Raw genomic sequence first — 16,684 nt, forward strand, 5'->3', positions numbered from 1 at the left:
TTTTTGAATTTTTATTATGGAACATTCTAAATGTGTACAAAAGTAGAATAGTATAAAGAATCCCTATCTACCCATCACCCATCAACAATACCCACACAAGGACAAGCTTCTTTCCTGTGTACTCCCATATGTGTCTTCCCATCCCCCAAGAATTATTTTAAAGTATGAAGCAAAATCCAAACATCATATCATTCATTAGTAAATTATTTAGTATGCATATACCAAAACATTTTTAAAAATATAACAATACCATTTTCAAAAATTAATATTTAACTTCCAATATTCAATTAAAAAATTTCTCCAAATATTTTTTTTTTTTTTTTTTTGAGACAAAGTCTTGCTCTGTCGCCGGCTGGAATGAGTGGTGCAATCTCTGCTCACTGCAACCTCTGCCTCCTGGGTTCCAGCAATTCTCCTTCCTCAGCCTCCCAAATAGCTGGGATTACAGGCACGTGCCACCATTCCCACATACTTTTCTGTATTTTTTTTTTTTTTTTTTTTTAAAGACAGGGTTTCACCAAGTTGGTCAGGCTGGTCTTGAACTCCCGACTTCAGGTGATCTGTGCCCACTTTGGCCTCCAAAGTGCTCGGATTACAGGAATGAGCCACCACGCCCGGCCTATTTTTTAAAAAAATTTTTTAGTAGAGATGGGGTTTCACCATCCTGGCCAGGCTGGTCTCGAACTCCTGACCTCGCGATCTGCCCGCCCTGACTTCCCAAAGTGCTGGATTACAGGTGCAAACCACTGCACCAGGCCAAACTAATAAATATCTTTAAATTCATCTTGCGCTACAGGTTTTCCTGCCTTTTTCCCTTAAAAAAAAAATTTTTTTTTCTTAAAACATTTGTCCTGTAGAGTTTCAGTGTGGATTTTTGCTACTTGCACTCCTGTGATTTAAAAATGTTCTGCTATATCTTAAGTTTCTAATAAACTGCTCGTCAGATCTAGGAACTTGATGAGAGTCTAGAATCTTAGTAAACCATGTAGTTCAATTATTTGAACTAGAATATCTAGTTATCTCTGTTTTTGTAATGTTCAAATTGATCAGTGAATTCGAGTGTGGTTAGCCTGATCCATGAATTAAATACTTCTCCATAGGCATTTTACTTAATGGTTTTAACCATTAAGATAGCCATTGAAGAGGTCTAGTTTTATTTCATGAGCTGCTATAAATGTTAACATTTTATTTCTATCAGACCTTCTGCACTGTGAAACTGGACTTACTCTGTAATGAGGAAATCTCTCTCACAACCATTTAGTTACCCCAAGCTATAAATCATATAAGGTAGGATACTTGATTCTGTCTTTACTGTTCTCAGGCCCCACAAGGCTCATAATCGGCTCTCCATAGCTTATACTGTTAAAAAAAATCTGACATTTCTGCTCCAGACAGATGCATTCTCAACCTACTCACAGTGCACTTCTGCTTCTTTAAACTATTACAAGGTTTAGAGTGTACATCATAAAATGTGATGTCTGGCTATGCAGTCTACATTTCTTCACAAGGTAGTTGGGGACCTGTTACAACAATGTAAGCTCTGAAAGGTGACATACCTTCTACAGTGTCATCCTGTTTGGGGGGGATAGAAAACAGCCCTGGTGAAACTAAACTATCATTTATTTTTAAATGCAGGTACAATTATTAAAAAAAATCAATGGGAAATGGCTTTTTAAAAACATACAACTGCAATATCAATAGTGGTTTTGGAGCGAGGGCTCTAGAACAGGTGTATGGGTGGAATTTGGGTTTGAAAACAACTAAGGTGGCCCTGGATTGTCCTCACTACATGTCTGTAATTATTATAGGGAAATGTATTCCTTTTACAATGTGAATTCCATAATGTGGAGTTGGTTTTTTGTTGCTATTGTTTTATCTTCTGTATATCCCCAGCACCTGGCATATAGTTGGTATCTGAGGCATCTGTTAAATAAATAAAATGAATATATAAATTTATCTGGAACTTACTCTGTATAAGCTTCATTCACTACAAAAGGAAATGAATGTCAGATAGGATTTTTATTCTGGTTATTCGCCTAAACTCTTGTTAAAAAGAATGTAAATTTGTTTATAAAACAGGAAAATATATTTTAATTTGCTTACATATGTTTTCAGAATTTAGTCAGCTCTGCCATCTATTATGGTAACATTAAGTCAGTGTTACTACTATGAGTGAAACTAGCCTATGTCCTGTATCTATCTATATAATACTTCTGTTTAACAAGGGCTTTAAGATATACTATGTGCAGAATATTAAGACAGCAATCTCTGAATCTTAATACCTTTTTGGTAGTTATGTTCTCAGTGAGATAAAACACCCATAATTGTTTATTATTCAACCAAAGAGCAGTTAAGGGATTTTTCATGTGTAACAGAAAACACAGCATTACGACTACATAAATGATCTAAACTGTCAATGTCTGTGGAGTTTGCAGTCCTTAATTTACTTGAATTTTCTGTGAAATATCACAGTTTGGCTTTCTGCGAACTCCTGACTTCCATGATAAAATATTCTCAATTACATTATAATGAAACTAATGAAATTTGTAAACCTGATTGGAAGAAAATAATATATTTTCTGCAAGTGTTGTTTGATATCTAGTAAGAAGAAAGAACTAAGAATTTATCATTAAAAACAACACAGGATTTGTATCTTAGGTTTGTTCATATTTGCTATAACTAAAAGACTAAAGTTATACTATTGGGTGTCAATGGTATGCCTTAAAAGGACCCTATTCACAAATTTATTGGCCAAAAATCCTGTGTAGGCACCATTCCATTACATTTGAACAAAACAGCACTTTTAAAGAAAGGTAACTGTAAAACAGAAATTTAACCAAAAAAAAGTATATATATATATATATATATATATATAAATTTTCAACCTGAGATAAGAAAATGCACTATATTCCATGTAGAACTACTAATATTTCTCTTAATTCCAATGACACTCCCAGCGTATGTGTAGCAGATAATACAAAATTAAACTGTAAATCACCTAGAATATTATCAACTACAATTGTCATCTCCAAGATCTCAGGCAACAAACATAACCAGAAGAACTCCTAAATTACAATAATATATACTATTTGAAGTGTTTCATACTTCTCTTTCCTTAGATTGTTTAATCACTTTTCGGCCAGGTCTCAAAAGTGAAGTAGGTCACTAATGTTTTTCTCACCTACTCACATTTTGATTCTCTTTTTTTGAGACAGAATTTCAACTATTTTGTCCAAACAGGTCTCAAACAACTGGATTCCAGTGACCCTCCCACCTCAGCCTCCAGAGTACCTGGGATTATAGGTGCAAACCACTGCACTTAGCTCACATTGATTTTTTTGGGGGGATGGTGGAGGGACAGTCTCACTCTGTTGCCGAGGCTGGAGTGCAGTGGTGCAATCACGGCTCACTAAAGCCTCAAAGTCCTGGGCTCATGAGATCCTCCCTCCTTAGCTGGGACTACAGGCATGTACCACCACACCCAGCTAATTACATTTTGATTCTTAAACACTTCATGGAACATCTTTCCTGTTTTCCTTTGGGGCAATGACCTAACTATACAATTATTTTGCTCTCCCCATGGCGCCCAACAGTGATAACCTAACAAAAACACTTAATGAACTTAGACAATCTTAGAGACAATTTTCAAATTTTTGCTTAATTATCTAGACATCAGTGGCACCAACAGCTCTTCAGAGTTTATGACAGTGGTCTTAATTCTCCTTTTGGGTATTCCCAGTCTGGCCTAATTTATTTTTGAAGATGTTTGTACTATTTACCTTTTGTTGTAGACATTACAGAGGGGATTATTCAGTGGGAAAGGAAATTAATAGCACCTTCTTTGTCAGCTTTACCATGGAGAGGGTGGAGTGTAATAAACAATTGGGAAAGCTGTCTATGAGGAAATCTCAGCCTTTTTGGTGCTTTGTGCTTATACACTTACGAGCTAATCTGTGCAGGTGCCTCTGGCAGGAAATCTTTGGGGACCACTCCACAAGACACAAAGTCTTGAGTGCACCCTTGTCCCCGTCTTGCCTACCTGCCAAAAGGTTATTTTAAAATAGCTTGTAAACAAAGCTTATCTATGTAAGATTAGCAATCAGGAACTTTGAAGTATGAAGCAAAACTGTGTTCTCCAAGAATTTTTTCCATATGGTGGATCCTATATACCATAACAACGTCTCCACTTCCAATTGAGGATGGCATTTATTAAAATGTCATTACCATAACCCAGCTTTCCTTTGGTTTAGTATGTATTGAGAAGAGCACTCAAACTACTGCCTTATTACTTTCCATCAGTGGCTTTTTGCAACTACAAATTACTTATATGCTTGACAGTAGACCTTTAACAAAAAAGTTAATTGCACCAAGTAAATGTCAATAATACTAAGATCAGAAAGCTGTATTTTTGATTAGGCAAATTCATCTTGTAAGAAACTGTCAACAAGGAAAATATTCAGTTGGTAATTTTCAGTCAGTCGGTGTGTAGAGAAATGTCATTAGCAGACTCATTTTTAAAATTGGAGATCAGACAGAAATATAGCTATGGGACTAAAACACAACAACTAGTGGCAGTATTTTCTCCTGTAACTTAGGAAACAGTTAACCTCTCAAAGTACCTTTACACCCAGTAACTCAAAAATGCTACTACTATTTGGGCAATAGTATTACTTTAAAATAGTAATTTACTTTAAAAGTACAAGATATAAAGTATGAATAGTTTATCTGTATAGGACATTGAGCATTTCTGACATGCTTATCCACTTAAAGTTTAATAAATTACAAGCAGAACTTGTTATGCTTTGAAGTGCAGATTAACAACTGTTGATTCTTCATAAAAATGTTAGAGTGTAGTGGGTTGATTAGCTTGGTTAGGTGAATGGAATGTTTTGAAAAATAAATTATAGTGCAATTAGCCTGTTATGATTAATTTATCCATAAACCAAGATTTGACATAGTACCCCAGAGGTTTTCATTATTTAAGAAAGCAGGTACTCAATAATTTAAGCCCTGAATTTACTATGCTTTGCTATTAAAAAAAGCAAACTTCAAGAGCCAACTTTCAACTATTTTCTGCATCTTAAGATTCAAGATAAGGTTCTTCACCACCCTTTCCACAATGAGGCCGCTCCATTCTGATGAGATCAGATTAAGGTTATTCTCAAGGCGAAACCAAACCCAATCAAGGTACATATATTAGATCACTTTTGAATAACAAAAGCATCAAACTCCTGAAGGGTTTGGTTGGTTTAAAGAAATGGCTTATTTTTTTTTTTTCCAACAGAGCATCGGAAAACCACAAAAAATTGTGATTACATTATATTCAAAACTACCCATTATGTACAAATCAAATACAGATTGGTTTTCAAAGAAAAGTACTAAAACTGACCACCTATTTCCCTCAGTGAAAATAAAATGTAAAAATACAAGTATCTTATTTTCCACACAGACTTCAGGGTATTTAGAACATCGAGTATTTTCATTAGTTATCCAAACTACCTTCTTCTCTATGCAACGATATTTTCCTATTAGGAGTAGCGGTCACTCAGGAATCAAAACGAGTGTTAGTAGATTTTAAACTCAAATCTAGAAACCACACTTTTAACTCCTAGTCCTCTTCTCCCATACAGAAACTCAAAGATGTATTTAGTACCACATAACATTAGAATCAAAGGCCATAAAAACCAAAAACCAACCCACCACACAGCAGAATCTGAGCCCCGAGGTTAAACTAAAAAGAAAAAAGAAAAAACAAAACCATTCACAGCACACTGTACATAAAATTTATTTGTTTGCCTCATACATTAAAAAATCGGAACGGTGCAATTAACTACATATAAATTCAATCTTCTCATTCGAGGAGCTGCAAAGTTTAAAAAAAAACTTTAAATTGCTTTGAGTTTACATTTTTAAAGACACGCTCAGATTTACTGAGAGCATATCAGAAACCAGATCTAAAATGTTAAGGCATAAAGTTTAATTATCAGGTCTACTTCTTCTGCCCCTATAAATGCTAGTTCTGCAGATCGCTCATTCCACTCCAACCTACAGCTAAAGAAGGAAGTAGAACAGGTACACACTAAATCTGGCATTAACTGCTGAAATAAGCGTTAGAATTTTTCAGGGTGAAAAAGTTATCTGCATCAATTAGCTTACACAATTCCACTCCTTCCTTCAAGTGAAGGAATCCAATGGCTTCGCTCTTCCCCAGCCTTTAAAATGCATCGCAATCCACCCGACTCCCCGCAATTCCTTTTTCTAAGAAAATGTGAAACTAACGGTTTCCGTGGTGGACGCGCCGACCGGGCGCCGAGGCTTCGCCGGCTGTCCCCAGGCAGCGCCCCGGAAAACAAAGGGGATTCCCAGCCATTGTCCTCCGCGGCGCTGAGCATCACCAGCACTAGCAAGGCAGTAGCTTGCGCAGTTATCTCCACAGCGGGCAATGTCACAACCCGACCAACAGCACAAACTACTACCTCAGCCAGGGCCATGGTGTCGGGGAGGCAGGGGACCACGCGGAGGGCAGCGAAGCGGCTCTGGCGCTCCTCGGTCCTTCCTCGCCGCCGACGTCGGCTCGCAGCCCTTTCTTTTCCTTTCCCTTCCCCGTCGCGCCACGCCGCGCCCGGAGACCCCGCCCAGCGCAGCGCGGCTCGCCAGTTCCCGGCGCGAAGCGAGAGCTACGGCGATTAGAGGCGACGCCGGGACCCGGGTGTTAGAACCGGCGTTCCCTACGTCAGCCACCGCTCTGAAGAGAAAAAGGCGGTGGTGTCTTGCGGAGAAAGCCGCTCCCTCCAGTGCCCCGAGGAGAACGCGTCGCCTCAGCCGCTCGAAAGCAGAAGATGGGCGGCAAAAGCGCAGTGAGACACCAACTGGTTTTGGACGGCCCCGGAGAGGCAGCGAGCAGCGCTCCCGCACTTCGTCCGCCAGGAGCTGCCGCCACGTCCCGAGCTGCGCGCCCCTCCCTGCTCCGAGCCCGCGGTGGGGGCTGGGCTACGGCCGAGCCCGGCACCAGGGCCCCCACCCGCGCCGTGCTGCCGCACCCGCCGCCGGCCCGCTCTCCGCGCGGACGAACGTCGGGACACATCCCGCTAAGGCGGCCGCCGGCCCCGTGAAATAGTAGCCAAGGCATAGCCGGGAAGTCCCCAGGCCACCCGTTCCCCGGCACCCTTCGGGGAAATCCCGTTCAGCTCTGTAGGAGGCGAAAACAGAACAAACGAAAACCCCTAAACACTGAAACCGGGCCCGGCGGTGGCCCGGGTGGCGACGGCGGCGACTCGACGCGCGCGGACAGACGACCAGTCTCGCGCTCTGCTGCTCCTGTGCGTCCGGACGAACCTTAGAGATCACTTAAGGAGGCTCGCGCGCTACTCCTCACCACGTGACCACCCCGCCAGGCCGCCCCCCCGCGTCGCCATCTTACATCCGGGACAGAGGCGGCGTCCCTTTTCCCCGCCTTGGCAAGCTTCGACGTGCCACCAGAAGTCGGCCCCGAAAGGGAGACCCCGATTCCACGTCACCGGAGCGTGGGGCCGCAGTCCATGGCCTCCATCGGCTCGGCGGTGGAAACTGGATCCCAAACTTTTTTCGGCCTTTGCCTGCAAAGAAGATGGCGGCGCTTACCGCCGCCTTACCCGACACGTTGTACCCTGGCTGGGGTTTGAAGTCTCCGGCACCTCCTTTCTCATCCAGCAAGGACACAACCGTACGCGCCCCACCCGCTCGGCGTGGCCGCTGTGTTACCTTCTGCAGAAAACAGGCGGGAAAGCTGCGGCACAGCTCGCTTTAAACGCAAACTCCTGGGACTTACGGTTTTGGCTTTTTCTTTTTAAGCCAAGTTAGGGAGAAGGTGACTGCTACAGAGCCTCTTCTGCTTTTGGCCCAGACCACTTACGGGACTTTGGCCCCCCTCCTACTAAGAGATTTTTTTGTAGGAAGTTAGCAAATGATTTTAAAGAAAAAGTTAGGGCTTGTAAGATACAATACAGGACGCCCAGTTAAATTGGAATTTCAGATAACCAGTTTTTTTTGGCATATGTTACATATATTTTTTAAATTGTTTATCTGATATTCCGATTTAACTGTGCATTCTCTATTTTTAATGACTACATCTGCCACCCCCCATTAGCCTTACTCCTGAAAACCCAGACTGCTCATGCCAAAATAATGAATGGAGGAAAATGAAAAGTATGTTAGAAAAGCAACTTACATAAAGTTACAAAAGTTATCTTTGCCCAGACTTTGATCCCTTCATGGAGGCCAGAGGGCCATGGTCTAGAACAAAATTTGGCAGCAACGCATAAGGATATCCTTGCATAATTCCCTTTTTGGCAAAATAATATTTTTTTTTTTCCCTTAAGCCATCACGATGTAATTTTGGGCTTTTTGTTTCTATAGGCGATGAGATCCTAACAGTTTCTTAAAGTTTTCTTTTTTTTGAGACGGAGTTTTGCTCTTGTTACCCAGGCTGGAGTGCAATGGCGCGATCTCGGCTCACCGCAACCTCCGCCTCCTGGGTTCAGGCAATTCTCCTGCCTCAGCCTCCTTAGTAGCTGGGATTACAGGCACGCGCCACCGTGCCCAGCTAATTTTTTGTATTTTTAGTAGAGACTGGGTTTCACCATGTTGACCAGGATGGTCTCGATCTCTTGACCCCGTGATCCACCCGCCTCGGCATCCTAAAGTGCTGGGATTACAGGCTTGAGTCACCGCGCCCGGCCAAAGTACAAGTTTTCTTCTTTTAAATCATTTTTCTTCTTTACCCCACTGGTACCATTTTACTGTATTAAAAGTACAAGTTTCCAAGTTAAAAATCAGCCTGCCTAACACTTCATAACAATATTTTTACTTGCATATTCAGAAAGTAAAATATATTTGGTTATGTCCACTAACTGACAGATAATGTTTGTTAGGCTAATTTAAGCCTTCTAAAGCAACTACTGAAGGTACTTTGGAAAATCCAATCAGAACAATTTCCAATTAAGAATATTTATTTATGTGAACATAATACATTTGCAATTAACTGCTTTACTTGACAAAGCAGAAAGTCACCTATCAATCACTTACCAGAAAGTCTATAGAAAGTTCATACCATCTTTCTTTGATTGGGCTGCCATGGACATCAACCCTCACTGCTAATTCACTGCACAGTGGATCAAATTATTCTGCACCAAAGCAAATACCTTTTGCCATAATGGCACAGATTTTTAAATGGCCATTAAACAGCTGTTTGGTCTATGGTATACAGATTTGTTAGAGCAGTAAAGTTTCCCACTAAATTTAGCCATTACGCTACTTTATCACTTAGATTTCGTTCCATAATCTGTTTTTAACACTGCCAACACCAGTATACTCATCATCCACATATAATGTATTGTTAACATCAACATTTTCTCCTCCCCTCATATCAGGAATCTTAAGTATCCTTTCTGAGTATTACCACCGTCAGTGACTCAATCCTTTATCATCAACTCATAGCAAGAACATTGCAACAGCTTCCTACCTTAGCTTTCCATACTGTATATACCCTATCCTGCTCATGATTGCAAGTTTATCTTCCTTGGTTTCATAATTTATTCTTAAATCACTCCAACCCCTGCTATCTCAAATCTAAAATACTCTCTCCTTGGCTTTCAAGGAATTTTATGAAGGGACTCCTTCACAGTTAACCTTGTTTCACACCACACACCATAATGTACTGTTTTCTATTTCACAAATCAGCCTTGCTCACATTATCTTTGCCTGAAATCCGCCCCCTAAATCCTTTGAACTCATCTAAAATCTAGGTAGCCATCAAGACTCACTTTAAGTTCTATCTTCACCACTGAGCTTTTTCATTTCTTTAAAAAAACGTCCTCTGAATACTAACAGTAATATTAACCTGAACCATAGAAGACTAAGTTGTTTCCCTATTTTATGATCCCATTTTGATTTGTACTTATCTTTTACTCTACTCTACATACTTGTTAAAAGGTCTGTATTTCCTATAAAGCTGTAAACTCCATAAGGGCAGACTAACCCAATGCCTAACACAAAATAGGGTCTAAAAAGTTGTTAATGATACACCAGTACTTAATTGTATAGTCTTATATCCAGTATTATTTTATATACTTGGTTTCCTTGACTAGCTATAAGCACTGGAGAGCTCCAAATAGCTTCTGTCACAAACAGCAAGGACACGGTGTTATTGGCACAGAGTAGATTCTTAATATTCAGCAGTTGTCCAGTAAAAGGCAAAAAATTGGTCTCTATTATGGGAAGACGTGGATTTTCTCGCCATGACTGAATGATGTGTGCCCAATGTATTTTACTTCCCTAACTACCTAGTGGTGATGATGCTCCAGGCACAGGGCTTAACAACACATTCCATTTCTAATTCTAGTAGACAACTCTATGTATTAAATACCATTATTAACTCCATTTCACAGAGGACACAAAAACAGATTAATTAACTTGCCCAAGGTCACACATTTAGTAACTAACAGAGTTGGGATTTGAATCTAAAAAGTCTGGCCCCAGACTCTAGCCTCTTAACCACTACGGTGTTATTTATAACATATCTTCTTAAAACATGCAACATATGCTTTAAACAGATAAAATGTTTTAAACCTGGACGAATAATAAAAACTCAATGCAACTTTCAAGGTCATCATTATTAAGATGAATCTTTTTTTTTCACACTATTTGAAATTATTATGTTCAAGTATGTTTGTCCCAATGCCTATCATAGAAACAGTAATCGCCTCGAGTATTTTTAGTTTATAAGTCTTGCATTTTAATGGACTGTAAAACATGAAACTATTGTAATGTAGTAGAAAGAACTGCTTTTGAAAAACCAAGACATAGTGGTCCACGTCAGCTTAAGGTGTGTGACTCTAGGCAATTCACTTCAACCCCTAATCCTTGACTTCTGTAAATGAGAATAACAACTTATTTGCAAGACTACTTTGAGGATTAAAGCTCTGGCCTCCACATACTAGGTACTCCAGAAATGGTGGTTAAAATTAGGAATTAGAGAAATTATTTTAACTATGCCTGACTGCAGTACACAGAGAAATGTAGAAATTCTTGTTTTATCCCTTCATTATGTAACTCAAAAAAAAAAGGAATTTTAAAGCAAATTATTTTCTTTGAGAGGCAGACAGATAGTCTGGCATTGATATGGACAGGCAGTTTCAAAACAGCCTCACCAAATTAAAAAAGAAATGCTCATTAGATTAAAATAATCAAATCTACATCAAGATTACTTTTTTACTTGACCTAGCATTTTTACTCAAGGTTCCAAATCTTTCTTTCTAAACTATTGGACACACTTCTTGTCTTCTGCTGATTGTTTCATTTTTTCCATTTTATATATTAATGGCTTTAATAAAGCTCAAGAACATATCCCCTTTATTCTATAATTTTTCCCCCAAACTGACCATCCTAAACATATGTGAATTACTACTTATAAAGTCTTTAAACAGAGTAAGTGATGTGGGGTGTCCATAATGTTTCAGACCTAATGGTGTTGAGAAAGCAAACACAAAGTATAGTCAAGAAAATAAATCACTTGTCAGATCTAAAGGTAAATGATCAAAGTGGTTATGATTTTAAGTTATAAAGAAATACTAGTATTACTGGAATATAATTACAAACCTGGAATCATGCTTAACGGTGACTGTAAAGCAAATAAATGATCTATACAATCACAATTACAACTATATAGCTTTCACGAAAAATGTATCCTAGACTACAAAGAAAATTTGGGTTTGAGGCTAATAGACTTTCATGATTGTAATACATAACTGATACATCTCAACAACATAATTGTAAGGAGAAAGAGTAACAACAGTGTGTTACTTTCAAGAATTGTGTTGGGAACTAAAAAAGAATCTCACAAAATTAGATAAATATATCCAGTCTGACATAAACACCATATGGTAGCTGCCTTAAGAGACAGGAGTTGTATGTTATATGTTAAATTATGACACAGAGGTAGTAGTAAGAGATGGAAAGCAAATGAAATTTGCACAGTTGGGTCTGAAGCCTAATATTTTATTTTTCTAGATAAAAATAAAATTGCAATATTATAGCTATGGAGTTTTTTTCTCCCATCTAGTAAAACTTCATAAAATGAAGCAGTTGTTAATATAGTGGAATGATTTTTCAAATAATGACATGGTTTAGCAGATCTTCCCTGGCTGCACTATTTATTTAATTTTAGTTTAAAATAAAATTTAGCGTAACTACATTCACAGCAACTAAAAATGGTCTCAAATATAATCATCTCATACTTGACGGGCTAGAATCAATACCACAGTATAATCAGGAATGTTTCAATTGACGTTTGGATGAACTGTAAGTACCAAGCACACAGATAACAAATACACCCTACAAAGACTCAGATATCAGAACTATAAGATTCTAGGTCCTCCATCAAATACTGCTTTGCAACAGAAAAATGAATATAGTTGAAATACATGGGCAATAAGCTGCCTCAAATCCTTCCTGTAAGTAGGCAGTGTTAATATTACAAATTAATAAATATTAAGATGGCATAAATCTAAAATAGTTTAAAGCATCTGCTTCAGAAAACAAAGATCTCCCCCACCCTCAAAATCATAAAAAAAAAATCCTAATTAAAAAATTTTCTTGGCTGGGCACAGTGGCTCACGCTTATAATCACAGCACTTTGGGAGGCCGAAGCAGGCAGATCACGAGGTCAGGAGTTCAAGACCAGTCTGACCAACATGATGAAACCCTGTTTCTACTAAAAATACAAAAATTAGCTGGGTGTGGTGGCACGCGCCTATGATCCCAGCTACTCAGGAGGCTAAGGCAGGAGAATTGCTTGAACCTGGGAGACAGAGGTTGCAGTGAGCCGAGATCATGCCACTGCACTCCAGCCTGGGCAGCAGAGAGAAACTCCGTCTCAAAAAAAAGGAAAGAAAGAAAAAAATGGAACTAGAGTTAGAATCTTGCTATGTTGTCCAGGCTAATATCAAACTCCTGGCCTCAAGTGATCTCCCACCTTGGCCTCCCAAAGTGCTGGGATTACAGGTGTGGACCACCATTCCAGCCAAAACGCTCATTTTAACAGTTTTTAAATACTTTGCTTTGAGAAAAGATGTATAATCCTCTCTATCCACATCACAAAAAATATGATTGTTACCAATTTAGATGCTGAATCCCATGTATTCATAAAGACAGTAGGAGTTATAGTCACAAATTATTATTTTTTATTTTTAGTTTTTCATGGCACTTCCAGTTTTTGGAACAAATGACTTTAACTTGTTCAGCTATTTCAAAATGGCATGGGAACTTTATCTTACAAAAACGCAACAGTGGCCAAAGGGGAAAGTATTTCTAGAATCTCATTTAATAGAAAGGCAATGAACAGTAAAGGCTCCACTTCTGATGAAGAAGGAATAGGCACAATTAGAGAAAGAGCTGAAAGAGAAGAGGCAGAGAATGAAAGGGGAATGAAAAGAGAAAAATATAGAATGAAACAGAGAATGAAAAAAGAAGTAACGTAAACATAAAATTTAACAAGGAAAAAAACATAAAAGAGGTAAGAGGGAGGGAAGAAAGTGATGTCCAAGAAAAAGGAAGAAAAGTAGTCAAACATCTCTTATGATATAGTAGGAAATTTATCAAACTTGAGTAATTACGTTAATGTCATTATAAAATCAACTCCACACTAAAATTATGCATTTTTTCTTCTAAAGAATTAGTAACTCATTGATTATCATCTTTGTTTAGAAATATGGAAACAACGTTGAAAAGTCAACATGTCTAGAGTTAAATAAGAGGTAGAGTCTCTGTTCATCATTGCCTCAGAATTAATTGAGATGGTTGACCAAGAATATTCATATAGGACTTGCCATATGTTCTTTTAAACAGCCAACACTGTTAGAGCATTAGAAATTATTGGATTTGTAAGACATTTAACCTCTTCTGAAATGATCTGTATATAAATCAGGATACAAAGACATTCTCTCTCTGAATCTGTAAACACTTTTCATTCAAATGAAAGCACTATTCTACTATCCAGAGAGACAAAAACTTTAATTCAAGTGATCATGAAGTATTAAAAGACTTTTCCCACTTTATATAAATTGGTAAAATACTATGTGGTATGAACTCCCATTCTTTTCATAATTTTTTTAAAGCAAAATTCTCTCTAATAATGTAGATAAATACAACCCCAAAACACTAAGCATAGTAAAATGTGACACCATATACAAGATCAGCATATCCGCCAAAACGCCAAACCTAAGTGGAAATCTAATGAACATAACCGGCTGCTGGCAGTGCTTTCAGAGACCATTTTTGTCTACATCTCTGGTAGTTTTCTATGAAAAACTGTAATCCGCAATATTCTGGGCCTGCACACTGCCTCCATTCCAAGGGTGGCACAGTTAGGGGCTCCTGTAAGTGTTCTGCCTTAGCTTCACAGACTTCACCTACAGCAGTCTCTTGAAAACTTGCTTGCCCATCTGAATTATTATACATTTGGGGAGAAAATACTAGACATTATAAAATAGCTGCCCTTAATTGACACAGATGTAATAATGATCACCTCATTAATAAAGAATATAATTTTGGGTTATTTTCTAACATTGTTCCATAACCTATGCTAACTCATCCTTAGTTTCATTAACTGATGATCCTTTGGCCCAATGGTTACCTGGTAACAAATTTCCACAATAAAACAAAATACTTTTTAAAATATATTGAGATAGGACAAATAATCTAGTTATTATTGGCCTACTGTAGAAATAATTTAACTGAATATTATTCTCCAGAATAAAACATCTACACTAAATTGTTCATCTCTTTCTTCTGATGATACATACAAATTTAAGGAGTGTAACAAGAGTTGAATTGATAACCATATATGGAAAAAACAAAAAACAAGAGAGATGTTAGCTGTTAAGTGAATAAAATTCAAAGTGAAAGCAAATGAAAAGTGGTTCTCTCTAAGTCAGACTTTATGCCTTTTGTTTGTTTTGGAACCTAAAAGGCTTCTAATAAATAAACGTTACAAATGTATACAGTAAAATTGACAAAACCTTAACACTAGTTATAAAGAAATACTAAAGACATTACAAAATGATGTATTTTTTTCCCTTGGCAGTGGTAGCATTATAGGAAACTAAGAAGTAATCTATGCAAGTTAACAATTAGCTTAATTCCTTTATAATGGACAAAATGGCCAGAAAAATGCTTTATGAATCATACAATTGTTGACATATACCTGTTGTCCAGCAATATGTATAAGACAGGCACTGTCAGTGACAACAAGTGATGACGTAAGGCTTAAAACTCTTATCGGCCAGGTGTGGTGGCTTATGCCTATAATGCTGGCACTCTGGGAGGCCAAGGCGGGCAGATCACCTGAGGTCAGGAGTTCAAGACTAGCTTGGCCAACATGGTGAAAACCCATCTCTACTAAAAATACAAAATAATTAACCAGGCATGGTGGCATATGTCTGTAATCCCAGCTACTTGGGAGTCTGTGGCATGAGAATCACCTGATCCTGGGAGGTGGAGGTTACAGTGAGCCAAGATCATGCCACTGCACTCCAACCTGGGTGACAAAGCGAGACTCCATCTAAATTGAAAAAAAAAAAAAAAACCTCATAGTATTTCTAATAAGTATCCCAAACGACATTTTTACTTCTGTTTCAAGGGCTGGTTATAGAATCAATTGTGCTATAAAATAATCTTATCTTTGAGAGCTTCCTTTTTGAATCTCCTGATATCTAATAATTTCACACACTCCAGTTCTTCTGGCCACTAAAGAACCCAATTTATACTAACAAGACAAGGGCAATGTGTTCCATACCAGCAATCAGAGTATTTTAGAAAATGCAACCTAAAGGAATGTTTGACTCAAGGGAATGAATTACAGAAGTGACTCCAGGAGGGTAACAGGAAATATTCTGGAGGAAAAGTCTATCAAATTATACTACCAGGAGGGCCACCCAGTTGCTTCACACTAAGACTGGCTTTGATTACCTTATTACATGGCAATACACATTCACTGTGTCTATGTTTTGAACTGTAGGGCATGGTCCTGATAAAGAATGCTAATGCAGTATTAGCTCAAATTACTCTGCTCATATAAATGTATATTGCATACACTTGACTCATATTTAACTATTTAATTATCCTAATTGCAACTGATCTGTTACTTCTCCAGAATAGATCATTTTCCTTTGAATAAATGCATGGCAATATTTTTAACATGTTACTGAATTGGTACACTACCCTTGGGTTATTCTTTTTCAAGGCTTTATCAGTGTTTATGTGGATTTTTCTAATCCTCAATTTAACATACCCAAAGATAGAAAATAAGTACACAGCTTGAATGATTTTTCTTTTACAACTTTAAGGAAAGTGCTGAAAGCAGAACTTATGAAATGCCACATTTTACCTTAATTTTAGGTGAAATAATAGAAATTCATTAACTCATGTAAATAAAAATATCCCCTCAAAGGAAGACCTTGCCACATTTTTATAGATAATAGTGTAAATTAAATAATTACACAATTATAATAGCCTCAAAACTGTATCTCATTCATGACTCAATTCTAATCTTTTTGCAGTTTTATGATTATTCTGGAGAAGCTCAAATTAATAAATTCTATTAAGATCAAAAACCTTCCAATAAACTAAAATAATACCAACACCATTATGA

The 16,684-nt window shown here is 38.0% G+C and overlaps 1 protein-coding gene across 1 annotated transcript; it reads left to right on the plus strand.

Moving 5' to 3' along the window:
• Positions 1 to 311: 311 nt before the first annotated feature.
• LOC103795286 (uncharacterized) lies at positions 312 to 11,559 on the plus strand. The gene has a single exon (XM_035256218.3). It carries the CDS (start codon positions 6,443 to 6,445, stop codon positions 7,115 to 7,117), a length of 675 nt encoding a protein of 224 aa, XP_035112109.3. The 5' UTR covers positions 312 to 6,442; the 3' UTR covers positions 7,118 to 11,559.
• The last annotated feature ends 5,125 nt before the right edge of the window (positions 11,560 to 16,684 follow it).

The sequence above is a fragment of the Callithrix jacchus genome, chromosome 9 (assembly GCF_049354715.1).
Source record: "Callithrix jacchus isolate 240 chromosome 9, calJac240_pri, whole genome shotgun sequence".
Classification (NCBI taxonomy): domain Eukaryota; kingdom Metazoa; phylum Chordata; class Mammalia; order Primates; family Cebidae; genus Callithrix; species Callithrix jacchus.

Excerpts from the sequence above, each read along its gene's own strand:
- LOC103795286 (XM_035256218.3), top strand. The coding sequence starts at position 6,443 with ATGTCACAACCCGACCAACAGCACAAACTACTACCTCAGCCAGGGCCA.